We start from the raw sequence: 27,536 nt of genomic DNA, 5'->3' as shown, positions 1-27,536 counted from the left end.
AGGGTCCTTTACCTGTAGGACATGAACCTGGTCTTTCCCCCATGTCTCTCTTCCACGAGCACTTTTTCCACCACTCTAAGAATTTCCCCTTGGAATTAAATGCCACCTCCTCTGTGACCCTCAGCCCATTCATTCCCCTCTCAACAGCCCGAAAATATGAGATGGTTAAAAAATATCTCTCTGCCCAGTGACATGTGCCAGGTTGGGATAGGTTGAGATGTGGGGCTGCCTAGGGCATGATAAGCCTTCTGCGGTCATGAGCGCACACAAGCCAAAGTTCTCTAGAATGAGATTATTCTAAAAATAAAATTTGTATGAATTATTAAAAAGGAAAGACACCCAATAGTAAGTAAGTATGTATGTGCTGGTGAAGCAGGTCAGGCGTGGATGTAACCAGATGTACACATTCGTTCTAGAACCTGGGGGTGGGAGGAGATCCACAAGGCACCTAGAAGTAATTGTCAAGCAAAAATTCTCCACTTTAGAGCAGACGCTACCAAACAAAAACGTAACATACACACCTGGTGGGGGAAAAAAAAATATCCAAAATTTATTCTCCAACAGTCAGCCATCAGCAGGTAAAAACTACAGGGTTCTCTCCGTAGATCATACATTCACAAGGCATTATCGGCTTAACAGTGAGAAAGCCTCCGGTGTGTTCTCTGTAACAATATCCACTTCACAGTGTAAACAGGTAACTATTATTGTATTCACTTACAATTCCAGAAGGAAAGGCACAACTTGGCAAAAAAAAAAAAAAAAAAAAAAAAAAAAAAAAAAATTTTTTTTTTGGATCCTAAAGTCAGGAGCAATAACTCAGAGACGAACTTTTGGTAACAGACGTGAACTGCATTTCCACATCGAGGGGGAAAGACTCCTCCACTCAGAAATCAGGGTCTTCCCTTCTCCTTCCACGTTAAACTGTTTGAACAACGTTTCGTTTGCTTATTACATATACAAAAAAGGAACTGAAAAAAAAATGTCACAAAAAAAAAAAACCATCTTGAACATCCAGCTGCTCCCACCGTTACATTAACTCTTAGGTTTAAGATGGGGAACGCTTCAGCAGTCATAAAATAGGAAAACGAGAGACTAAGGCTACAAAAACAAAAAATAAATGAGGTAGATAAATTAAAGCTTTCATACCCAGGTCTTGGGCCTGTTCCAACATTGTAGCCTTCATGCAATACGGGGGGGCAGGGTGGGGACAACCTTCCTAATTCCTTGGCATCAAGGAAAGTTCTGTCAAAATGAGGATGCGAACCCATGAGAAGCAGCATGCCTTCCCATGAGCTTCTTCGAGAAGGAAAACCCAGTTCAGTTCTTCAACAGAGTAGGCACTGGCGAACTGAATAGTCACCTGAGGTTCCCTGCTCAGGTGCCCCCCCTCCTGGTGGTCCAGAAAGAAGGCGGCATCTGGAAAGCTGGGGTGTTATGTTGGCAGTGTTAGGGCTCCGCCCACTGTGATTTAAATAAGCAGCAAGGTGCATGCTGACTCTCTCAGGTATAAAGTCAGTCCTTGACACTGACCGTCTGAGGGCACCCCGCTTAAGTTTCCAAGGCTGAAGAAATGTTATGATTCTGCAACCTTAGTTAAAAAAGAAAAGAAAAAAGTACATTCAAAATAGAAAAAATCAAAGATGGGTGCAGGGTTGGGGGGCATACAAAGCAGGTCCCTAAAGATGACGGCCCTGGCCCATTTACCCGCATACGGTCGCCACGGCAGCATACAGCACCCCCTGCCCCCCAGTGCGGCCAAGCACGTGTCTTCTCCATTGCGGTTCAGTGAGCCCCAAGACGAAACAGGTCACACAGTCTTCGGGAACAGTGGCTCTAGCTTGTACAAAGGTTTTACACATACAGTTTGTTGCAAGTAACAAAGCTACTTTGCAAGACCCGCTTCTTTCCAAAATTAAAACAAAACAAAACTAGTCTGTATGAATTTTTTTGTCTTTTTTTTGCAAAGCAGCAGCATCGCAACATCGTGATTGTAGGACTTGCCTGAGGTTGTGGTCACGACTGTAAACATCATTTGCACATCAGTCAAAAAAAACAAACAGGAGATGGGTTGTTTAAAAAACAAACTGACAAAAAAAAAGGGTCCAGTTCTAGAGCGGTCACTCTGCCTTTCTCCTTCGGCGCGGGCTCCCCTTCGGCTTAGCTGACCGCAATCTTGTTTTCCTCCAAGAAGTGAGGGAGCTGGTGTTTGGGGACGCTGTCGGCAGCGCCCGGCTCTTCCCCGTCGGCACTGATGGCAGACTGGGAGCCATCCATCTTGGAGACGGCGGTGCTGTTCGCGACGGAGCTGGCCCCCAGGGACACGGGGAGAGGGGGAATGCCTCCGCCCTGGATCACCGAGATCTCGTTGGTCTTCATGGCCAGGCCGCCGTTGAGCATGGTGGAGTACTGGCTCCACACGACAGGGTCCACGTTCACCGAAGGGGCCATGATTTCCTTGGGAAACATCTCAGAGACCCTCTTCCCATCCGTGCCTAACAGGGCCATGGTGTTCTCGATGGCCAGCTTCCTCCCGCGGCGCGCGGAGCTGTTGTTGGCGCCATGTGTCATGTAGTGGACCTGTGGGGAGAGGGACAAACATTTCCACCCAAACAGACGTGACCGCACGTGGGCCGGCCACCGTCAGCCTGCGCGTGGGGCCGGCGCTGCTCAAACGGCACGTTAACGTAGTTCGCGTTTACGAGTCAGACTTCTTATATAAAAAGTCCAGGTCTCTGTTCTCTTGGGAGAAATTCTTAAAAAATGGTCTTACTACCTAACTACTTCTTAAACCCGGCCTCCTTTCGGCAATCCCTTTTCCAGTCTGGCTTTGGACTCTTCCAGCGTCTTTAAAAAATAAAAAATAAAAAAATAAAGCCGAAGACCGTGTGACGGGGACCGAGTGGTTTCTCAGGCCCCCTCGTTCCATTTCCTCTCCGCTTCCTGCGAGGCGAACGGCCGCCATGTCGGGCTCAGGAGAGACTTGGCTCTTAATCGCTATGACATGGTGTTGTTCCCAGGCCTCACGCAGAAGCACCTTCCAAGGCATGAGATGCCGTGGACACCTGGCCCCAGCCTCCCTGCCGACGCCCTGGGGACACTCACCTTCAGGTTGCCCTTGGTGGTGAAGGCTCGCCCGCACACGTTGCACACGAAGGGCTTCTCCCCGGTGTGGGTCCGCTCGTGAATCTGGAGCGCGCTCGCCGACGAGAAGTTCTTCCCGCACCGCGTGCACCCGTGCTGCCTGGCCTGTCGGCGTGGCTGAGCCGCCAACAGCGGCGTCATGCCCGGGGACACGGCCGTGGGTCCGAACGCACCAGGGGCTTCGACTTTGACGTAGGTTGGCTGGGCTCGGACAAACGCCGAGGGCAGACTGCTCCGGCCTGGCAGGCAGAGAGAGAGAAAAAAAAAAATCCCAAACCTTTATCATCCCACATTCCCTCGCCCTTCAAGCCAAAAAAAAAAACCACTTGCAAACCACTGCCCAGAGTTCGAGAGGCTGGAAAAGGCTTTTGGGAAACTTACACCTTGGAGGTACTTTCCTTTGACTTGTTCACCTGCACGGAGAATAATAATGAGACTCAAAACACTCAGGAAAACGTACCGCTTTGGTGTAAATGTATGGGCAACACGTAAACACACGCATCCAAGTTCAAGTTCCTACAGCAGCCTTTGAAGCATGCCCAGACGCCATCCTTCTCGGACGCTACAATGTGGCTGGGCCCCCACTGTACCACTAATGGCGTCAGTGGGCACCCCACAACTTATATGTGCGTTTCCTCCAATGGGTTAGATTCTTTGTCATGCCTTGGGGGTGATACATTTGTGAACCTTACATCAGGGAGTGGGACCTCAAAATCAAGAAAGTATGGTTTATGTCAATGGCGAAAAAAAAAAAAAAGAAAAAAGTGCCCACTTTTCTCAAAACTCTACTCTTGAAATTACCTGTGTGTCCCCATAGGGTTCAAACACAAAAATAAAAATCAAAAGAGAAGTACGCTCTCCACTGCCAACGTGCATCGCCCGTCATAAGCAAAGCATGTCACCACTAGGATAGAGTGTTACTATGTCCCTCCACCCAGCAGCAGAGCGGCTAGCGGCCCCGCAGACAGAGGGGCCACCTCATGCACATCACACTCTCCGTTTGCAAAGTTCAACCCCGGTTCCTTCGGGACGACCTTGTGCCCGAAACGGACGGTTAAGTTAAATCCAAAGCTCTCATCACCTTCCATCTCAGTGCGGCTGTTCTCCAAGCCGTCGGCTCTGCCACCAGCGTCGGGAGATTTGGACCTGAAACTTTCTGCCTGGCTATTGGCCGGGGACACGGCCTGGAAGGACCCGGTCTCCAGGACGTCGGGGCTTCGGCTCTGATACTCCTGGTCTCCCATCACTGAGGACGACGAGTCGTTGGTCAGGCCGTCGCTCTCCACCGAACCGTTTTCTCTGCTGCTCTGCCGCTGCAGGACAAGAGGGGCCGGACCCCCCTTGCCCGGGGCATCGAGGGGCGCCATGGCGGCGAACCCCAGGGCCGGCGACGCCGCGTACATGCCGGGAAGAGGCACAGGGGCCTTCGAGGCGCTGCCGGGGGCCTCCTGGGAGCCCACGTCGTCGACGTCGATGCTCTCGATGACGTCGTCGTGGCAGAGGGCGCTCGCGCCGCAGTCTTCCCCGAGCGGCCCGGGCTCGGGGCCGGCGAAGTCGCAGGGCGGGTCCGGCAGCGGCGTGTTGGGGATCTGGCCGCCCATGTGCATGCGGATGTGCTGCTGCAGCATCACGGCGTTCGTGAACTTCTTCTGGCAGATGGGGCACGAGTGCTGCGTCTTGACGGACGTGTTGGTCCGGTGCACCCCGAAGTGCGTCTTCAGGTTGCCCTTGGTGGAGAAGGCTCGGTCGCAGATCTTGCAGCGGAACGGTCTCTCGCCGGTGTGGGTGCGGTAATGCATCTTGAGGGAGCTCTGGCAGCTGAGGACGCGGTGGCAAATGAGACATTCGTTGGGGTCGGTGGTGGCCTTGTCAATGTTCTCCACCAGCTGCTGCAACTTCAGGGTCTCTGACCCTGGCTCGGGTGTCCCTCTCCCCTGGAAGCCACCAACCCTCGGGGAGTTATGGTTTGGCCCCACCCCGGAGAGCAGGGCTCCATCCTCGCTCTCTGGAGAAGGCCCGGGCTGCAAGTCGCTGGGCAGCGGGCCCCCCATGAGGTCCTTGGGGTTAGTCCCCGAAGAGAGATTCTGAGGTAGGCCTACACTGGGGTTCCCTGCGACCAGGACGGGTTTGCTTTCTAAGGAGAGACTGCATTCATCTACGGGGACGGGCACGGACAGCGCGTAGGGGAGCCCGTCGCCCGCCGCCATCCTGTCGTGGAACTCGGCAAACAGCTGGGGGTTTGCCTTCACCTGGGGATGTCGATGAAAGTGCACCTTGAGGTTGCCCTTGGTGGTGAACCGGTGGCCACAGACCGAGCACACGAAGGGTCTCTCTCCAGTGTGGGAGCGCAGGTGGATCTGCAAGGAGCTATCGGTCCCGAAAACCTTGCTGCAGTACTTACACTTGTGCCTGTAGAGGGCGGCCTCGTCTTTGGGTTTGACGTCCACCGGGGAGACGTTGGGGGGCTTCCCCTTCCCTTTCTTGGACGGGTCAAACGGCACGGTGGAGAAAGGGCTCTGGAAGAGCACAGAGCCGGGGGCCTGAGGTAGCAGAGCACCGGGGAGGCGGTTTGGGAGCACCCTGGACCCATCCGGCCTCAGGGCAAAGGACACCAGCCCCGGGGACACAGAGCTGGTGCTGGACGGGATGCTCGCGTGAGGTAGCTTGGCTGGTTTCAAGGCGTCCAGGGACAGACCTGGGCTCCCCGCCTTCTGGCTGAGCAGAGCCACGGCCGCGGACACCTGCTGGGACATGTGGCTGCCCAGCGTCTTGAGGGAGTCGGCGCCCGCCACGCCTGCGTGGAGGGCGTGCGAGGCCCACATGTTCACCTGGATGCGGATCTGCTCGGTGAGCTGCAGCTGCTGCAGCTGCTGCTGCTGCAGACACAGGATCTGCTCCAGGACCCAGGGGATGCTGTTGGCCCCGGGCAGGGGGGCCGGCAGCGCGTCTGCGCTCCGCTGATTCACCGCCACCTTGGTGCCCCGGAGTGCTTGGAGAGTGACGTTAGTGTTGGCCACTTTGCCTTTGGGAAGATAGCTTAAGTCCTGAGGTGTGGGTGGCAGGGCGGTCTCCGTCTTCAGGTACAGGACAGACTCCGCCCCCGGCTTCTCCTTCATGTCCCCCGAGCTGCAGCCGTCCTCCCGGTGACCGTCCTTCCTGCCTGGACTGTGTGACTGGTGGCTCAGCACGGCCCCGGAGAAGTCTGCGGGAGGCACCGGCCCCTCGCCGTCGTTCATGATGAGGACGGGTGGGATCTTAGTGCAATTTCTCTTATGTTCTAAGAACTCGGGGAAGCTGAAGCACTCGGCACAGCATTTCTCACAGATGTGCGTCTCCTCCCGACGAGGCCTCTTGACCGTCGCTCGGTCCCCACTCATGTCATCCGCCGTCCCCGGGTGGTTCACTGGAGCACCTGCAGACCAGAAACGAAAAGCTAAGAACTCTGCCCCAGGAGGGACGAGGGGCCATTTCTCGGGAAGACCCAACCACAACCACAACGGAGTAAGTCTTCACGATCTGTGCCCAACGGGCAGAAACCACGTCAGGGAACAAAGCCCCCAGCGTCTGAACGGACCAACCTCGTGTGCAGTGAGTCAACTAACACCCCCCCCCCAAAAAATAGGTCTGAGTACTAACTACAGCGCCCATGCACATGGCCCGATATGGAGCAGGACGCTTGCACATGAGTAAAGTGGATCCCAAACCCAACGCCGTGTCCGTAAGGGGAAGGGAGAGCTGAGACACAGAGTAAGGCCATGAGAAGGGGTTCCCGTGGCTACAAACCAAGGACTGCGGCTCAGAGAGGGGAGGAAGGTAGGAACCGACAGAAGGTAGGAAGCAGGCGGGGAGAGATCCTCCCCTGGGAGCCTCCAGAAGGAACCAACCCTGCCGACACTTCGACTTCACACTTCCAGCCTCCGACACTGTGGGAGAATAAATTTCTGTTGTTTTCGGCCATTCAGTTTGCGGTCATGGGTTTGGATTAAGGCAATCCTGGGAAACTCATACAAAATAATCCCCCTCAGAGGTCTGCACCCCACTCAGAACTAGCTTCCAACAGCAAATGGGTTTCATGCAGTCAATAAAAATGCTGGAAATCGGCTCGAACCCAGGCTGCTGCCCTCCATCCTGGGTTCATGGAAAGCACAGTTCCAGTAAATCACTTGTTGAAATAATGTAATGGGTGTGCATAATGAAAGTTTAAAAGTGCCAACAATTAGGATGGTATTAAATTTACTTTAAAAACATGGAGGACGGCAGTACACTGGATTGATTTAAATGAAGGAAAAACCAAGCAGATATTCCCAGGAATGATCTTCATATGTGAGAAAACACATTGAAAAAAAAAATTTTTTTTAAACTGCAAGTCTAAGACAGGCATGACCATAGAAAAGACTTCACTGACCTTCCAGAATATGAAAAACCCATAGAAATGTCTTAAGTTAGGACGTTAAAAGGCTCGACGAGCCATTCTGCAAAGAGAGAAGCCCAAGAATGTAGAGAAGGGGACGATGGATTTCATTCCTCCCCTCCGTCTGCAACTCCTACTAGCTACAGCTCTCCAAAACTAAATACATGAAGTCCCATCCTGGGCAAAGTCACATTGCTACAAACGACTGGTCCGTGGATTTCTTTTGTAAGCGAGGTGCTATTCCCTCCACGGCTAATGCCAGCCCGCACATTATAATGCCCGTCTCAGGACTATATTAGCCAGATGCCTGGGTTCTGGGCGGCCAGTCTAACTACTTGATCGTTCTTATTTCCTGGCTATCCTATCATATGTATGCTCCACCACGAAGAAGTCACGTGGGCATGCCTCAGAAACTCTGGGGATACGGGTCTAAATCACACAGACATGTCCTCAAGTATCCTAAGATCCAGGTAAGGAGGTTGATTCTTACAGAAATGCTTACAGTAGCAAAAAAAAAAAAGTTAAGTTTTGGTTCACTACTCTCAATGCAAACCATAAAGAACTTCTGCATGCCCTGACATCAAGACAGAAGTCGAGGTAAAACTGACTGAACAGTATTGTAAAATGTGACCATTTCTGTGAAAACCAGAACCTGTCTGAAATGTATAAACACATGGAGAAAAGGCCAGGAAGGACCATGCACCACTCTTAAAATAAATTATCACTTTTTAAAGCGAACTAACATATTTGCCCCTCTACTCCTTCTTGGGTGATTACCTTTCCTAAAAACATGGGTTTTTACTGAGAACTCCACCAACAGTCTGGGGGAGGGGTTCATCTGGGAACCAAGTATACGTCTCTTGAGAAGATCAACAGATTTCAGAATTTGAAAAAGTGCTTCTTTTAGATTTACATAGCATACATAGCCTTAACAGACTAACTTAACCTTTACCAGTTTCAGACTGGGTAATAAACACGGGTTTTTTTTCAAGGTCTGGCCTGCCATGGTCAAGAAAATGAGTCAAGGCCAATCCAGTGCTTGTCAATAGCAGGTTTGATATGGTGGGCTTACCCCTCAGAATTTCTGTTAAGCATGCAGAATATCGTCACAACATAAGGCAGCTGCTGGGCTGCGTGATTAAGTTCGCACGTTTGCACACCTACCACGTGCCTGGCACCCCTTAGGACCCGAGGAAGGTGTAGATACTATAGGTATTCCGTGAACATTCATTTCCTCACCTTTTCTATTTCTAAAGGTTATAGCTCGGCAACAGGACTGCTGAGAATTAAGACAGCAGTCACTGAGTGACTAACTCATTCAACAATCCTCCTCACCTCCTACTGTGTGCAAGGCCGGGGCTAGGGATGGCCTTGGCGGAAAAGGAGAGCCTACAGCCTCCAGTATTATGAACAGGCACTTCTCCGTACCCCTTACATATTATACTCATTAAAAGGCAGGCATGGGCGCCCAGCCCCGCCCCCATTTGAATTCTTCCTTTGTTCTTACACTTCCTATCATAATATGTTTCCTCTGTTGAGCCTGCAACTATCTTTCCTCTTACAGAAACCCCAGGGGGGACAGGAAAGACCCCAGAGTCAGGTTGGGGGTGGGGACAGGGCTAGAAAACACATTATCACCCTTTTGGGAGGCCCAGAAGTCGTTTTAAAAGTTGGGACATGGTGTCGCCCTATGTTTCTAGGCTGAGCTCGACGAGGAGGACCTCTTTCCTTAGGGGCCCCCGGACACACTGCTCCACCAGTCTTATTTCAAGAATCAAGTTAAAAATATCTGTCAATTTCCAGAACCCTTACTGATAGCATCTACAAGTATACCTTCCAAAAACTTGAAATACAGCTCTTGGTTGTGGTGGTGGGGCTGGCAAACATCTTCCTGGAAAAGCAATTCTGGAAATAATGTGTCAAGAACTTAAAAAAAAGTAACTTTTTAAAAAGTTAGTCTTAGGAGGGAAACACACACTATTAGTAGGTATATCAAAATAGATACAGCTTCTTCCTAGGACAATCTTCATAATTTTAGTGCAATCCTCCTTTGATCCAGCAAGCCCCTTGTTAGAAATTTACTTTCTGTAATACGAAGATACAGTTCTCATATTAACAAACAGCAAAAAAGAAAAACAAAAAATACAGATGCACTTTGGTGTATCAGTAAGGTTCTGGTGAAATACATTAGGGTAGTAGAGAAAGATGATTACTTTGTAGCCTACAAAAATAAAGATCTACCTTATATGGCTGCTCTGGAGGACAACAGCCCAAGATCTATTTCAAGAGGAAAAAGAGGAGAGAACAGGATGCACACATAATGTGCTTCCATTTGTACTGCAGACAAAGAAGTAAATATGAACACGGAACACCTCTCAAATAAGAGAAACGGGCTAGTCTCTAGCTCTTGGAGCCTGAGCCTAGGGGCCGGGGCTAATGAGACACTATAACTAACTACACATCCACTTTTTGTACTATGGTTTCTTTTTAATTAGCACACTTATGCCTTTTGTCTTCTAGAAATCTACAAGAAAGCCCAAGCAAAAATGCCCATTTCTCTTTGTAAGGACCCAAAGCAAAACCATCACCCTCCCTTAAACGACAAAACACACACTTTGGACTCACTCTTACACCTTAATTCATTTATCTTCCTGCTGACATCATCAAACAAGTCTTTCTTCCCAATTTGCAAATGTGGAAACTGAGCCTCAGAAACAATGAAGTGGCTGAAGGTGACAGACGTCCTGGTAAGCCAGAACACAGAGGAACAGGGACTGTTTTTCTGAAATGCTGTTTTTAAGAAGGGCACTACAATTAAAGGCCTAATTATCATTGTTTCTTCTAGAGCGGAATTTTGTAAACTTTTCATTTCATCCCTCCAATGGAGGCTTTTAAAGAGCTTTTTCCTAATCACGCTCCCACCACCATGACATTTTAATGCCATGAATATCTGATGACTCACGCACTGCAATCCTTTGGAAGGACTCGAACCACCACCACCGTAGTATCAATAAATGCTTTTGTTTTCCCCCCAAAACCAATTTCCGCTCCCTTGGGGACGATATTCCTTCATTGAAAATGCAAACTCCAAAGCAGGCATTCTCAGACTGGAGTTCATGAAAACAGATGGGGGGCGGGGGGGGGGGGGACAGATCTTCACTTTCACTAACCTGAACTAAAATTTAACATCTCTTTTTATTATGAATGTAGGGAACATGCCACCTGTGGTAACTCACAGAAAGCAGATATTTTCACACGGTGTTAGATGCTGTTTGTCGCATTACTGGGAATTCCAGGTCACCTGGATCTGTGTTCACAAAGCACATGTCCCGTTACCACAAACGTATTCGTTTTTGATAACTGTATCTCAATGTAATTTATTTCTTCAGGTGTTTCTATTCTGTCATTTTATGCATTTAAATACATTCTCTTGAGAAGGGGGTCTATGGCACAAAAAAGGTTAAGGCCCCTGCTCTAGAAGGATCTAACAGTTTCCAAGAGTGATTTACAACCTGAATACCAGCTTGCCTTCACTGTATACACAGGCTGGCCTCTTCTGTAGCCTCCAAGCCAGACCAGCCACATCCCACTTGAGTCTTAAAACAGCAGGAGCTCTGTTTGCTTGTGCAGTAAAAGAGTACTTCGACATCCAGACCACCGTTGGCAAATACTGAAACCGTATTTGCCAAAGAGCGAGAGGGCTCTGTTATGAACAATCGCTGGGTATGCGTAAGAGAGCCCTTCCCCAAAAGAAAAAGCAAAGTTCAGAGGGATTACGCAGCAACTAGTCCTTCCATGCTTCCGCCCCACCCCCACTCCGAATTTTAGGAATGTTATCTCCCAGCATCTAGTTATCCAATAAGTTGGAAGAATGCAGTAAACCCAGCAGGGGTCTTAGATTCAATCACTGCCAAATGGATAGAAAATACTCTTTCCATTGTATAGGAAGAAAAGCTTCATCTACTTGCGGGCCAATCAAATTCTGGAGATGAGAAATGCTTTTAAAAAAAAGTTTATCTTGAGAAAAGCATTAGGACTCAAGCTTATCTTCCCCTCCCCCCCCATTCCTATATTAAAAGAAGTACAATGAGCAGATTATCTAAAGTACACAATATCTTCTACCCTCCCACCACCCCCTCTCCAGGATAATTACCAAAAAACAGAAGGAAATTGAGAACTCCTTGGGTAGTGAACCAGTTGAACGAAAGCGCCCTTTTACCAGTTTAATTTTACATCTGGATTCCGTGATCCGAGAAAACACTTAAGTAACGAGACTTTAACTCAATTCATAGACGGCAAATTAGAGCTGTAAATTAAGTTTCCATGAAATGAAGAACTGAAAAGGAAAAAAAAAAAATTGTTCCAATCAGGCTAGGATCCAAATTCAGGGACCCTGCTGAAAAGAGAGGAGGAAAAAAAAAAAACCCCGAAAGAATCAAAGAAGGCTAGACAGTTGCTACGGTGTGCGAGTTCCGCTACTTTATGTTAGAAACATGTTCCCTTTTGCCTCAGCTGGAGCTCAAACTTTGTAAACTCCAGGCAGTCAGGAGGCTTTTGCTGCCTCCTCCAGGAAGCCCTAGAACAAAGCCTGGCACAGGGGGAGGGGAGCGGGGGAGAGGGAGGATGTACAGCGGTGACTAGAGGTGTAGTTCTTATCTGGAGTTAGAGGCTTTTAAACTGTAGATGCTTTTTAAAAATAAAGTACCATAGGTTAAGGGTGACAGAAAAGGGGAACTTCTTCAACTCCCCCACAAACAGTAACTCTGCCTTATTTCTAAGGTGGTTCCCAGGGACCTCTTAACAGAAAAGCTTCCAAAAGCACATCTCAAAAATTAAGAGGCGAGATCATCAAGCTCAACCGGCCCAACAAACACCGTGGCCCCCTCATCGAGGGAACTGACAGAAAATGCCACCCCGTAACCAATTCCTCCAAGACCACAAGCAACACAGCCCGTCCGACTCCGAGAAAGGCTACCATCCGTCAGGACGTGCCAAACCCGGGCAAAGCCATTTCAACCCAGAGCTGCAGCTTACTCTAAAACGAGAATTAAAAGATAATATACTTCAGGTCCCCAGCCCGGTGCCTGGCATACAGCAGAGGCTGCACATGAAACGGCGGAATTTGCTCAACTGGCACGGCCACTCAGCACCATCTTGCCGCAGTAAATAAACCGAAACAAAGTTATTTTGAACGATATTCCCAATCACAATCCCAGCACAGTGAGCCTTCTAGAGCTGAAACGTATCTCACAGGACACTTTACCTCCACTGTAAAGAGGGGAAACCACACAGGTCTCACGGTGGCATCGCTGGCAGTCATACGACCAGACCGGGGACGCACACTTCCACTCCGAAACCTTACAAATAAAAACCTAACCTCACTAAAAAAGAGGAAGCACCAAAACTATCTCCTGCCTCCCAGGATGGGTTCCCAACTCCCTGCCGGTGAGGAAGCCACTAGCAGAGGCTCGAATGAGCAACTATCGTTGGTTTGTGCCACTTCTTTTTAACGGAACAAAAGGGGCCGTGGGCATTTTAGCCCCTCTCCTTCTCCCGAATGCAGATCGAAACACTGAAAAGTCAGCCTGCAACGTTAGAGCCGCTGTACGCAAATTTCTCTCTCCCTCAGTTAAAATGGGGGCTCCCAAGCGCCCTATTCTCAGAATCCTTACAGCCAATGTAGGTCATTTCAGTTTAGAAACTGGGGGTCGGCAGTTATTTGAAACTTGGGAATCTTAATCGTTGAAAGTTGTAATCCAGTTTAGCACAAAGGGCATTTGAAACTCTTTTGAGAAAATGCTAATTTTCCCCAACCGGCGCTCGAATCCCCAGACCACCTGCAGATTTTTTGATCTGGTGATTGCCAAACTTCATTTTCCTCCCTCAAAAACTGCATTCTTTACAAGTGGGTCTCCAATTGGCTTTTCGAAATAAGACTGGCCCCATCGTATTTTCTTAAAAGAAGTGTACGTATCTACACATCTACCTGCCTATATCTGTATGTACAAGATACAGACTGCTCAAATGCAAAATGCGGCCATTAAAAGGCACTGCTTGAGAAAACTACCTTCTGTCCCTTGGTGCTGGGGACTCAGTAAACGCACTCGAGGATCAAGAAATTCTTTCCAAGAATTCCAAAGACTTGGCAGACTTATACCGGGCCCAGCCAGAGATCGCGAAAGTGACTGCCCCGAGTCCCAGCGGCGCCCGCGTTTGGCCCAGGCCACGGCTGTCCATTACCCACCACAGCCCGTTCCGTTCCATCAGGTGTGAGCCGGTACCTGCGCGCGGACCCGCCTCTCGGCGAAGGGCGCGGCTCCAGGCGGGGCCTCCAGGGGGCGCCCGCGCACAACGCGGCCGTCCGCTCCGACCCCAGCGCTCAATAGCGAACCCCCCCCTCCACCCCCAAATACTGGAGGGAGAGCAGCCAGGCCTGAGACCCTAACCGGCTCGGGTTAACTGATCGCAAACTCCAGCCAGCTTTAATTTAAGAAGCCCACCCCCCGCCCCCGTCACAAGTTCCCTTAAAGGTGCCAAATACCAGCAAAAGTCCCACTAGCGCGCGCCCACCCAAAATGAAGGGGGAAGGGGAGGTCAGAGCAGGACCAGGGGAGGGGTCAGAGCCAGGAGCTCGCCCCTCCTCTCGGGAGGAAGCGAGCGGGCGGAGGGTTAACCCTTTTGTTCCAGGTGGGCCAGGCGACGAGGCCTCTCCACGCTCCCTCCACCCCCCCCCCCCGCACAAAGAGTCCACCCTCCAGGGACCTCGAGTGTGCGCTTCCCCGACCATCGGCCACCCCGAAAGCGCACAGCTCGCCCCCTCAGCCAAGCCGATCTCTTTTAAGTTGCCCTCGAAAATGTTATTTGGGGGGGGCGGTACGATTTATATTAACGCACTGCACATTTGGGGAATGTATGGATTCCCTCCTCGAAAAAGAGGACAGTAGTCCAAGAGGAGCGACCGTCTCCCCATCGGAGTTCTGCCTCCGAGTGTCCGGGGTGTCCGCTCGCACCCCCATCCATGGTGGAGAAATTAGAAAGCAGGCGGCGAAGAGGAGGGAAGTGACCAAGGCCCAGGAGGTTAAAAGCGCCCCCTCCCCCCACGCTGAAAACTTATCAGGCGACAATTTGGCGGGCCGGGACGGAGAGGAGATAGTGGGAAAGCCACTCGCTCCTAATACCTCCTCGGCCAAGCGGCCGGGAGCGGAGCTGGCCTTGCGCTCCGGGCCGGGCGCGGGGCCCGAACTCCTCCCCGCCCGGGGGCCGCTGGGCGCGGAAGCGCGGGCCGGGTCAGCCGCGGGAGCTGGCCCTGGCCGCGGCCGCCCAGCTCTGGTCCCATTTGTCCCCTCTGGCCCCGGGGCGCGCGTATAGAGAGCCGGGCGCCCGGGAAAAGCCACGCACAACGCCGGACCCGTGCAGCCCCAGCGGGACTGCCCTGCGCCCGCGACCCCGGCCCCTGGGGGCCCCGCACCCCTCCGGCTCGCTGCGGTTATTTTAGGAAGTCGGAAATCAAAGATGGCTGGAGGTCAGGCCCCGAAAGGTTAGGGCGAAGATCGACAGGCGGCGTAGCCCGGGGGGGGGGCGGGGGAGAGCGAAAACCAAAAACCAAATTCAAAAAGAGGGAAATACGAGGCCCTTCTCCCCCACCTCTGTGGGCCCTCCAGTCCCCTCCGCAGCGCGGGTGGCCCGCACCCCAGCTCCCGGGAGTGGGGAGAGGTCGCGCCCCCTCCCCCCCTTGGCCCGGGAGGGGCGCGTGCAACAGATCGCCCTCCCCCGGGGGGTCTTCCCAGGGTGCGCCGCTACTCGAGCCTCCGAGAAAAGCCCCCAAGGGGTGAGGTTGAAAGGGTGGGGACCCCGGGGTCTTTCTTTTAAAAGCGGCGCCAGGGAGGGAGGAGGGGAACGTAAGTTACAAGTGGGGGGGGGAGGTTTACTAGTGAGGGGAGTGGAACCAATTAAGAAAAGGGCAGAGGACAAGGAGAAGGGAACCTTTCAGGAAAAAGGGACAGAGGAGAGGGTGGGGGTCAGTTTTACAATAAGAAGGGAGAGATCTTGGGGGGGGGTTGAAACTTACAGAAGTGAGGGGAACGATAAAAATAAAATTAATAAGGGCGGAGGAGGGGGGTGAGGCTGCCCCTCTTCTCCGGAACTGAGCCCCAGATCTCGGTCCCATAGTGTGCGCTGGAAGCCGCTAGCTCCCCGGAGCCCGCGAACATGCGGGAAGCTGCGCGCCCCGGGCGTGCGCCCCCGGCCCCACTCACCCGGCTCCCCCGCCGCCGGCGCCGCATCTGCAAACTCCGCGGCCGGCTGCTGCGGCTGCTGCTCGCCCTGGTCCTCCTCCGAGTTGATGTGTTGGGGTTTCGCCTGCTTGCGCCTCGACATGGTGCGAGCATCGGGGCGCCGGGAGAGCCGCAGTTATTTGCCCACTCCGCCACAAATTCCTGGAGTTGGGAAATTTTACCCCCCTTCGGCCGGAACGCGCATGTCCCAGTAATTATTATTATCAATAATGCATTGCGATTTATCATGAGCCCTGACAGCTGATTGGCCTGGGTCCAAGACCTCAGAGATCATTTAAATAAGCCCTCATTGATCAGGGAGGGGCGAGGCATTCTGGGCTTTGTAGTCCGGCCCTACATGCGACAAAGGCGTGTTCGTTGGGGGAGCGCAACTAATTAGCATCCGGGCTCAGATTGGCTGGATCGTGGACGAAATCCGGGGGGAGGGGACCCCATCCTTCGCTCCAGCTGAGTCCTTGGAGAGCAAAAGATAAATAATTGTGTGCTTATTAAAAATTAGGGACTTACATAAAAGTTTTGGAATGAGTGTATTTGCTAGTGTGCTCCTAAATTGCTTTAGTAAGGTTGATAGGCGCGCAAACTCGGAAGGCCTTCTCGGCGGCATCGTTTGGCTCAACATTTATATCTACCAAAACAAAAAACAAAAAAACTGAGATGTGACCCTTGTCCGTTTCCACCTTCTTTTTTAAATGTTTAAATTGAATTTCATGATACCCGAATTGTGAAAATGGTGGTGTATTCGCCCGTACCGCCCCCTTTCAACTGTTAGAGCGGCCTTCGAATTTGCAAAATTTTGGGATTATTTCCTCACCATGATTTATCTGCTTGAAATGCTAAGTAGCCCCCAGAATTCATAGTCACAAGAATTGGTTTGTTGTTACAATGTGACCTTGATTTTTTTTTTAACTTTAAAATGACAGGATACTAAATATAGAAAGGGCAGATTAAAAGCCAGTTGTCAGATAATATCAAAACAGCAAGCAATTGCATTTTTCCCCCACTAGCCATAAAGGTCTGATAACATCATACTTTAATACTAAGAATGCTGTTACATCGTCCATGAAAGCATGAGCACTGGCTATTACTAATCATTATTGCGGGGGAAAAATTTTTTTTTGCAATAAACTTTATTATGGCGGGGGGAGTATAAAGTTCAAAGTGATTGCGTTATCCCAAAATGGGAATATTTGGAATTTTCTAAAACTGTGTGTATTTATAGTATATGCACAGACAGCTCTACGGTAAATCTCTTTGTATTTAATTCCACTGCCTCCGCAATGTAAGTGCTCAATAAATGTTGAATAAATGTGAGATCTTCAGCCTTGTCTTTGATGGGTGTTTCCATGACGCCTCCGGGCATTGCTCTTTATTTGGCCTGTACTTCATTGTAAGGGACTGCAACTAGAAACCCTTCCCCCACATTTGTGCATTGCATTTTCTTGATTAGTTATTCATCAGGTTCTCAGCTTGTAAGAGTTTCTTGTAAGCTCATCAGGAATGCTAGCAAAATAGAATGCTGGGCTCATAAGTACGTTCACCTGGGTATCTGGACAACCTAAGGCAGAAAATAAATCAGCTTGATCATCTTTTTGATATTCATGGCCATCAACTAAAACCTACTGAAGAAAGGAAGGTTAACATCTATAATTTTTTGAGTTTCTGTTCGAAAATGTTTTGCATTGTTTTATGTAAGTCCCCGAAAGCAAAAAAGATAGAATTACAGTCAACAGCCAAAGTTGGAAAGGCAAGAATTTGGCTTAATAATACATGGAAGCCTGTAGAATTCTCATACTGAGTAAAAAGGCCAATTAACACCTGCCTTGCTGACTAATCTGCTTATATTCACAACACCTTTTCTGTGTAAGAGAGTGTGGCAGGAGATGTGATTTACCAATCTACATGAATGTACAGTAGGTTTACAGCTCCAGAAATATTAGTAGTTTAAGGAAAACTTCGTTTAAAAGAGTCATATTTATACATTGTAGTTGGTGATAGTTAAAACATGTTTGCCATTTCTGCTTAGCATGAGGTAATACAATTGTGCCACTGGAGTCTCCAAGTGATAATAATAATTGATGGAGCCCTCCCTCGGTGTGTGCCTCAGACACTTTCTTGTTTGAGGTTCCCAGGGAAATCGGCATTGTTTTGTCCATTTTGAAAATTAGGAGACTGAGGCTCAAAGATGTGAAATGACTTACTTAGGAAGTGGCTGAGCTGGTGGTCAGTCTCTAAGCCTGACTGCAAAAGTCTTCCTGGCACACCCCAATACCTGTCATCCAACAGGAGCTGAATGCAGACAAGACAGCTAAACGAGAAAAAAGTGTGGTCAAAGGAAACATGGGAAATCAAGCCTGTCCTAGAAAATCACGGGTCTGTAGAAATACAGTCTACACATAGTCAAAGAGGGGTTTTCCTCCATTGAAACTATTCCGTCTATCATATCAAGAAAAAAAAAAAGATACAGTACATATTTTGAGTCTACCTCCAATGCATGAGCTGCAACCAGGGGCTGGTAAGTGGGAGGTGATCACGGACCCCAGACCCAAGTAGGGGGGGGCGGGTAGAAAACGAACCCCTAATCAAAGGTCATTTTTTGGGGGGGGGATTATTTAATATTCCTTAAACAACCAAAGACCTAGGTGGACTGGAGTTAGGAAAAAAAAAAATCAGAGTGAAGGACTGTATTAAACTTTTTAATGCCTTTTGTTAGGTGACTGGGTTTATATAATCCAATCATTCTTACCCTTTGCCCTAGGCAGAAGCTGTCAGGAAATTCACTTCTTGTTATATCTTTCAGCAAGTGGTCTCTGAACACTGAGGCTTTACTGTTAATAAGGCTATTATTTGGGATACATAATCCTATTTCATCCTCATTAAAATCTTTTTATATTCCCGTTTCACAGATGGGAAAACAGGCTCAGATCTCGGCGTCAGCACCTCGTGAGTGCGGCTACCCCACGCATGCTACAAGTGTGGGTTCCATACGTTTCCAGTTAAAGCAGTGGTCCCCAACCTTTGTGGCACCAGGGACCGGTGCTCCTATGAGCATCTAATGCCTGAGGATCTGAGGTGGAGCTGAGGTGGTGATGCTGGCGCTGAGGGGCAGCTGCAGATACAGATGGAGCTTTGCTCATGAAGCTTCACTCAGTCAACGTTCACCTCACCTCCTGCTGTGCAGCCAGGTCCCTAACAGGCCACGGCCAGCCCTCTGCCCTGGGGTTGGGGACCCCTGAGTTAAAGAATGTAGGTCTCAGGGAGATTCAGACCTTCTCTTTCCGCGAAGTCCCACCTCCACTCTATTCTGCAGGGAACGGACTTCTAAAATGAGCATTTCCTCATCCGCATGAGGTCTCACCTATTTGTGTCCACCTTCTAGAAGCCAGTTCTTCCCTTTTATAGCACAGCTCAAAATTTATTATTGCTTCAATTGTATGTCCGTTTATTGCGTGTGGGCTCCATGAGGGCGGATGTCCCCACCCCTGTGTCCCTAGCACTTTGTCACACTAACAGGACACAGAAGTCACAATCAGTAATAACGAATCAGTCAACCAACGGCGAATGGTTTTAAGGGGGCTTGGATAAAAAATAAAGTATTAAAAGGCAATTATTATTGGTGGGAGTGTAAAATGGTACAGCCATTCTGCAAAACAATATGGCTGATCCTCAAAAAAAATTAAACATATAATTTACCACACGGTCTCTCATTTCCACTTCTGAATATGTATATCCAAAAGAACCGAATGAAGGGACATGAAGAGACATTTGTACACCCCTGTTCATAGCAGCATTATTCACAATAGCCCAAGGTGGATGCAACCCATCACCAGCTGGATAAACAAAATGTGGTCTATACATACAATGGAATATTATTCAGCCTTAGAAATGAAAGTAATTCCGACACATGCTACAACATGGGTGAACCTGAAAATATCGCGCTAATTGAAATAAGCCAGTCACAAAAAGACAAATACTCCATACGATTCCACTTACACGAGGTATCTAGAATAGTCAAATCCATAGAGACAGAAAGTAGAAGAGTGGCTACCAGGGCCTGGGTGGGGGAAGTTTGGGGGGTCATGGTTGAATGGGAATGCAGTTTCAGTTAGGCAAGATAAAAAGCGTTCTGCAGCTCACACGACAACGTGAATGAACTTAATTACACCGAACGGCGTGCTTCAAATTGAGTAAGAGTGTAAGATTCTATGTTACGTGTACTTTCCCACAATTGGGAAAAAGAGACATTTACAAACTGGCGATTGCCCAACTGTGTTCATGTATTTAAAACCACCAAACAGTACACCTACGATGGGTGAATTTTATGAGGTGTAAAGGGTACCTAAACGAAGCCGTTCTTAAGAAGGCGATCAGATATTTGTCCATCCCTATAAGCGAAAAAGCCATACTTTATGTGAGTGGTGTTTCCTACGTGGGATCGCTAGCATCTCAAGCTTGAAAGGACTAAAGAGGGCAGGCTGGTGTCCACAAGCCAGGATTTGCCCTGGCAAAAGGACTGCCACTTGGGGTCTCTAATTATTCAAGCCAGGAAACGGCCAAGTGGCCTAACACAATAACCATGGCTGCTTTAATTTGGGAAATGTAGGGTTTAGATTCGGGAACTATAAAGAGGAGCCTTTTTCTCAACATGAACCAACCTCTTGGAGGCCATGGACTTTCATCGATTTGATGTCTGCAGGCCTCAAAGGAAAAGCTTTATGTCTGGAAGAAGCTCTTCAAATTCTAGAGATTTAGAAGTGGAGCTAAAATTGCTTCAGAAATCATGCTTGTAATTCATCGGGAGTGCTTTATCATGGGGCCAAATGTCCACTTTTCTGAGAGCCCTGGTCCAGAGCCCTTCTGTGGGGATGATTTATGGCTGTAAAATCTGGCTAATTGCAATAATCACCACTTAACTGATGATATATCCCCATCACTTTGATATCTCTGCTTGTCGCCATTTTATCAACCCCAAATTGGTATTGAACAATTTCTAGCTCCAATTCATCTTCCTAGTTGCCACCAATATAGTGAAGCCCACAATTGTGTACTAAAAAAAAAAAGAAAGAAAGAAAGAAAAAAAAGAAAGTATAAATACTCTAGCAACTTCATTAAAGCAGGAATGATTTGTCAGAAAATGCAAATTTCTCATGCAGGTTCTCCAGTGGAAGACTAGATGAATTAGGAATGAAAAAGTTGATGGGACTAGCTTATTTGTCCTTCGGTCACTTGACTAGCTTATTCTAGTCCGTGCATGCAGGTCTTTAGGTCAACCCAGGCACTTACACACTGTCGAGGATGTTGATTCTCTAAGTCCACAGTGGTGGTTCTCAGTGGGGGGTGATCTTGCCCTCTCCCCCACCAGGGGACATTTGGCAATGTCTGAAGCCATTGTTTTGGTTGTCACAATGCAAGAGTGCTAATGGTATCTAGTAGGTAGAGGCCAGGAATCATGCTAACAACCTACAATGCCCAGGACAACCCTCAACAACAAAGAATTATTGGACCCAAATGACGACAGTACTGGAGTTCAGAAACCAGGTCTAAAGGAAACGTGATTTCAAGGCCATATAAGCATCTTCCTAATTGTTTTTGTTGTTGTTGTTGTTGTTTAATAGTAAAGTACTTTCTAATAAAACTTAAAGTACTAAATCACAATCAAATACTCATCTTCTCCATGGGAGCCTTGTTAATTCTCCCCCCACCCCCCATCCCGACTAAACCTAATGCCTGCATTCTGGTCTTCGAAGATTGCACAACCTTATATTCACTCAACATGAACCAACCTCTTAGAGGCCATGGCCTTGGGTTGATTTGAGTGAATTATTTGCTTCCTCTGCAGATTAGAGAAGGACAACATTTTAGTGAATTTTCTTCTTTCTTCCATGAATAGCATAACTTTTAATTAACTGCTATCAATTTGAAAATACATGTTTGAGTTGTTTATTTCACTGAACAGAATTTCATAAGCCCTTTCTACCAAATTAAAACGAACATATTGTAAATGTGTCTTATAATTTTTCACCCTGTGTAAGAACTTTCAATAAACTTAACCAATCTCTGTTACACATTTGAGTTGTTTGTCTTCAGTGTACATAACATTTCAGTGAGGGTCCTGTTCAATACAGCTCTGTGCAAATTTTGTGTTTCTTTCCTTAAGGTCCCATGTCCTGAGTCTTTCTGAAATGAATGTAGGTATTTCCCAAATCACAACTCTTTAAGAACTTTTCTCAACGACTGTCTTCATTCCTTTTGTTGGCCCTTGTGCAAAGCATGAACCTCAGTAAAGCGAGTAATCAAGCTAAAATGGTAAGCTCATAAATATGCTTATCAGAATGCTCACATATTTCAGGAGAAATGCATAGATTTTCAAAAACAAATTGAAGGTTCAATTGATTGAACAATTTTTCTGCTAAACATGCTTTCGTTTCATTCCCTTTTTGAGCAGTTCTGATTCACTCTTTACGTAAACATTTCTAAATTGGCACCCGCAGCGTTTCCTAAAAGTTTTCTCTTGCTTTTTAAATTTTTAACCATTTTGGGGGGTCATCTACCACAAAGATATCTACACAAATCCTGCCTCCTCGTCTTAAAAAAGTGCCTATTCTGAACTTTGTCTTTAAAAAATATCACTGAGAAGGCACTTCTGTAAATTTGCCACAAGCGTTCTTTATTATAACAAACCTTTTAAGAGCTAAAAGCCCAGCACACGGGAAAGTTTACTGTCATAAATATCTATCTATCTTCGCAATATAAATTATAATCGAAAATAAACTTGTCAGAGAGCTCTACCCGACACACAAAACGTGGGACAGTTCGAGTGAGGCAATTAAAGAATGTTAATTGGTACAGAGAGAAAAACAAACGACGGTCATTGTTAAGATAACTGGTCTATAAACACCTAAATGGATTTCGTGAGGGAGAAGAAAGAATCGTCTTTTGCCCATGAAAGGGAATATAAAATGTTCTGTTTTGTTTTGTTTTAATGTGTGGAGAGATTTTAACTTCTTTTCTCAGCTTGGACCCAAATAAATAAATGGCTTGGTCCTAGTCTGGTGGGAGTTGCAAAGAGATACCCACAGAGAATGAGTAGAACCCCTAGGAAACAGAATGAAAATTAAGCCACAGGGAAAAACAAAAACAGTTTTCATTCATTTTTCACCCTCCAGGTGATCTGAGCGTCGATTTCTTGAACCCCTCAGCATGAACGAGCACCCCAAAAACAGAGCCTGCGGTGGGGTGTGGGTCTTACCTTTGCAATTTCCATCCAAGCTGTCTCCATCTCTCTGTGCCTTGTTTTCTAACCCAGTATATGGAGCGACTCATCTCTATTTGTGGCATTGCAGAGAAAATTAGAAATGATTAGCCTAAAGTTTCTGGCATATAGTTGGTGTTCAGGAAACATTTATCGTTGTTATACAAATGACGGCTGGCTATTACAGGAATATTTACCTAAGGTTTCTCATAATATCGAGTTGACTCCCAAAATACATGGTAGTTGTGTGTGTAGAGGGGTGTCAGTCATTTTGTTTGCTTGGTCATTCATTTGTTCATTTATTCATTCGGCAATTCATTATTTTGTCCACCGTGTGCCAAGCCTTGAGCCAAGTGCTGAGAATTTCAGGATGAAAAACACAGATGCTTACAATCCAAATAAAAGCTGTTATTACCTCTCCCTTCCTTCCTTCCATTTATGTTAATGTCATATCACAGTGGAACCTTATCAAATAGATACCCAAATAACTACTAGGACATAACGAAGATGTAGAGAATAACTCAAAGGGTAACTAGATGAATGCTTTAAGAAAATCTTAACTTTCCTACTCCAAAAAACATCTAAGAGTTGAATTATTTAGATAGGCTTTATCTTACTATGAATGCTGAGACAGTAGTAGTAAGACAGCCCTCCCTTTAAAAAAACAAAAACGAAAAACACTGCTCTCTGTCTAGTGAGATGAAAAGCTTTTAAGCAGAGAAATAACATAATTTTCTCTGTGCCGTGATAGACTGTGGCCCGAGGGGCAAGGGCCGACTTGCAAGGGACAGTGAAGATGCTATCGGGAGAGGATGGCGGCTTGGACCACGATGGAAGGGGTCGGGGCGGGCGAGGTGCTTGGGTTGGGGAATATATTGTGATCACGTGGCCGATAGGACATGTCCAACACAGGTTGGACATGGGTAGGAAAAAGGGCGCTTGAGGATGACGCCTGGATTTCTGATCCGAGCACCTAGAAGAATGCAAGCGCTGTGTACAGAAGCAGAGCCGGTTGAAGGAAGTCGCTTTGTTGTGGGGGGAGAGGGGGCGGGGTTTATTGCTCATTTGAGACTTGCTATGTTTGAGATGCCTGTTTGACCTTCAGGTGGGAAAGTCAATCAGGAGTTGGATGGACCAGTCTGAAGTTCAGGGGTGAGGCCCAGGAGTCTGGTGACATCCGCGTAAGACGGAATGTGAAGCCTCGGGACTGGCCGGGATCATCTCGGGAGTGAAAGGAGATACGGAAGAAACGGATAGAAGGTGAAGCCAGGGGAACTGCGGGGTTAGAGGAGGGGAGTCGAGGGGGAACCTACGAAGGCGGCCGAGGAGGAGCCATCGGCGAATCAGGAAGACCACGAGAGAGCCGCCCGGGGAGCCGGGACAGGAAAGCGCGTCACAGGGAGGGAGGGAGGACCCCGCTGTCTGGAAAGGACAGGGCACTGCTGCTCCCAGGAGGACGAACCCCGGGACCTGAGCTCTGAGCTGGGCCGCGCGGACGCGGCCGGCCATGGAGAGAGAGCCCACGGCGGCCAGGAGGCCACGGGCTGACTGCACGGGGTCGGAACAGAGCGGGAAGGAGGTGGCGAGCAGGGTGGACTCTTGTGAAGCTGCGTCGTGGTGACTAGCGAGAGGGGCAGGGACCGTGGGACAGAGAGGAGAGCTACCGGGGGAAACACAGGGCTGAGAAAGATTCTACAGCAGGTGCCGGATGCTAGGAGGGACCCACGGGAAGCGGAGAGAAAAGGAACAGTTACAAAAGTGGAAAATGCCCCAAGGTTAGTTTTAAAAAGGAAGATACAGTACAATTCTTCAAAAGAAAAAAGAAAAGAGAAAAACAATGACAGACTACTGCTCTTAAGAAGGCGGAAAGGGACAGGTGCCGGCCTATGCTATGGTAACCTCGGGTTCGCCCACAAGGGCCGGGAAGGAGAACGTTTGGTTGCCTGTCCGGGCAGGTAAGTTGATTAAGCTTGGGGGTGTGTGGGAGTCCTCGGCTGGCCACATCTGTTATGTCACTTAAATCAGAAAGCGGTGTACGGGAGGGGAGCGGGTGCTGAGTGCCGCTGGAGATGAAGGAAGGATGCGGTGAGATGGTCCTCCGGGAGAGAGGGCGCAGGGAGGAGGGAGATGCCGTGCGTGGCGGCTGCGCCCACGTGGGCGCTCGGGCGGTTAAAGAGAACGCGGTTCGCAAGGTTGCGTGTTTTCCCCCGGCCTTCTCCCGCTGCTCGCGTGTAGATGCGGGATAGGCTGAGTCGGATCTAACCGGATTAGGCCTGGCCAAGCAGGTCAACAGGGAAGCGAGAGAAAGGGCGCTCAGGGCGAGCATGGGCGAGCACGGTGATGGGGCGGAGAACCCAAGCCTGGGAAGAGGCGGAGGGACGCGAAGACGGCGACGAGGAACGAAAGGACGACAGGATCAGTAAATGCGGGGGTCACGGGAAGGTCAGCGCATCGGAGGACTCGGGGTCCCAAAGGGACTAGGCGGACGCAGGCTGGGTGGTGGTCGGAGGGCGAGGCAGCGATGGCGAGGTCGTCGCTGGAGGCGAGGAGAGCGCGACCCGGAGGTGTGAGCCGACCCGGGTCCCCAGCAGAGAGCTGGTCCAGGACGGGGCTAATTGTCATCTTCAGAGCCAGGGAAACTGTCAAGAATCGTCAAAGGTGAGCAGGAAACGGAGCCAGGTTCCAAAATCTCACGACCGGAGGGGCAGGATCTCAGGGTCTGCAGAGGATGCAATGTTGTGGGGTGAGGGGTGGCGGGGCTGGGGGGGCTGGGGGGAGGGAGGACCTGAGTTCTGGGTTTCCAAGGGCCCAACGGTTGGAGGGAGAAAGAAGGGGTCACCGATGGAATAAGAAGTAAGATCATGTAGGTCCACTGGAGGCGGGGAGACTGGGGTGTCAGAGAGAAAGTCCCCTCTGAGAGGGGCTGGGGAGAAGCAGTGTCCCGAGGGGAGAACCAAGGGTTGGCTGGAGCAAAAAGGCGCAGGGACATTCAGAGAAAAGGGGGAGGATACAGCAGATTTTGCCCGGACAGACCGGAAGGCGCAAGCGAAATAAAAGTTAGAGGGTGCTGTTGGGGGGAGCAGAGACTGAGTCAGATGAGTAACTGAGTTTACGGAGCTGGTGACTTAGGGCCAGGCACCGTTCTAACCTCTTGGCATGAGGAAATTACGATTATCGTCATACTCATTTTTCCAGGTGAGGAGACGGGAGCGGCAAGGTAAGTGACGTGCCCAAGGTCTCACAGGCTTAGGGCCAACATTCAGAGCTAAGCGACTTCCTCAGGACCAAAGTGGGCGTCAGCGAGCCACCGCCCAGAGGCCAAACCCAGCCGCCACTTCTTCTGTATGGCCTGCAAGCTAAGAACGGGCTTTACAGGCGAACGGTCGTCATCTACTGATGACAAGAATCATGCATTTTGAGTCCCAATCCAATCAAGTAAAATAGTATCCTCCGAAAGAATTCCATTTTTCTCACTAGTAGATCAGTATTGATAACAATTATACTCAAATGTTATTATTCTATTTTGTACTTCGTATGTTTTTATTTTTATTATTTATTATAGTTTAATTTATATACATTACTATGCTTTTATTTATATTATTTTTATTATGCTTTCAATTGAAAATTTGTGTTCTCTCTTGCGTAAGGATCTACACGAGAGCCTCAGTTTTGTCTCTTAGTCCGCAAACCCTAAAATATTCCTATTACAGAAAAACTTTGCTGACCTCTGGACCGTATTCGAGTATCTCTCCGTAGCGGAAATGCTCAGTAAATGTCAGTTGTTATTGATGTCATCATTATTATCATCGTCGGTACCTAATTTTAGGACATAAGAACAGCCTGGCTGTGAGTCCAGCCCACTGGTGTCACCACAATATATGGAATAAATATTAGCGATTGAATGAATGAGTGAATGAACAAAAGAGTGGGAAGGAAGATAGACGAGGGATTTGGGGAGGGTGGTTGAAACTGATGACATCTCTCATTGGGACAGAAAGCATATCAAGGGGGGAGGAGTCAGAAACGGCGAGTCCAGTTTCAGAAATATTGATTCGGTCAGCATAAACTCGGGGAATGCTCCCTGCTTCTGAGCAAATCCACCATTGTCCTCCGTATCTGACCCCTGACAGAAAATTCCATAGCTACGCAGAAAGCCCCGTGTACCTCTGGGATATTTTTATGGTGAATATAAAAGAACTGAGTGTGGTTGAGGGTCGGGGAGAAGATTCTGGAAGGCTGGTCCTCTGAAAAGAGTTTATTGGACAAGAACAGTCTTTGCTGAGTTCCAATTAAATTTGAGACACTGTGCTGGGAACCCTAAGAAATTGCCCTCACAATTTTCAGAAATAGATATTATTTTTCCCATTATACAGATGTAGAAACCGAGGACGGGAAAAGCCGTGACCAGTCCCAGGACTCACACCTTGGAAGCAATAAGTCC

General features: G+C 48.7%; 1 protein-coding gene across 4 annotated transcripts; it reads right to left on the bottom strand.

The window, feature by feature from the left end:
* Positions 1-264: 264 nt before the first annotated feature.
* SALL4 (spalt like transcription factor 4) lies at positions 265-23,461 on the bottom strand. Of its 4 annotated transcripts, XM_036229270.1 has the most exons (5): positions 23,293-23,461; positions 23,093-23,168; positions 4,223-6,553; positions 3,103-3,380; positions 265-2,577 (listed from the first exon to the last, which is right to left on the bottom strand). In XM_036229270.1, exons 3-5 carry the CDS (start codon positions 6,516-6,518, stop codon positions 2,158-2,160), a joined length of 2,994 nt encoding a protein of 997 aa, XP_036085163.1. In that variant the 5' UTR covers positions 6,519-6,553; positions 23,093-23,168; positions 23,293-23,461; the 3' UTR covers positions 265-2,157. The 4 variants fall into 4 exon arrangements, with proteins under 4 accessions (XP_036085163.1, XP_015977571.2, XP_015977572.2 ...); XM_016122085.2 differs by lacking the exons at positions 23,093-23,168; positions 23,293-23,461 and adding an exon at positions 15,808-16,198; XM_016122086.2 differs by lacking the exons at positions 23,093-23,168; positions 23,293-23,461 and adding an exon at positions 15,808-16,198 and having other exon boundaries at positions 5,543-6,553.
* Between the last annotated feature and the right edge of the window lie 4,075 nt (positions 23,462-27,536).

The sequence above is a fragment of the Rousettus aegyptiacus genome, unplaced genomic scaffold (assembly GCF_014176215.1).
Source record: "Rousettus aegyptiacus isolate mRouAeg1 unplaced genomic scaffold, mRouAeg1.p scaffold_m13_p_12, whole genome shotgun sequence".
Classification (NCBI taxonomy): Eukaryota; Metazoa; Chordata; class Mammalia; order Chiroptera; family Pteropodidae; genus Rousettus; species Rousettus aegyptiacus.
The sequence above is the reverse complement of the archived record's forward strand: the minus strand, read 5'-3'. Positions and strand labels throughout refer to the sequence as shown.

Bases quoted from the DNA above. Each gene is read 5' to 3' on its own strand.
- SALL4 (XM_016122085.2), bottom strand. From the start codon at position 15,928: ATGTCGAGGCGCAAGCAGGCGAAACCCCAACACATCAACTCGGAGGAG. The intron at 3,381-4,222 runs GTGATGAGAGCT...TCTGCCTGCCAG, and splicing joins CAGCCGCACTGAGATGGAAG to GCCGGAGCAGTCTGCCCTCG. The intron at 2,578-3,102 runs GTGAGTGTCCCC...CTCTCCCCACAG, and splicing joins CCACCAAGGGCAACCTGAAG to GTCCACTACATGACACATGG.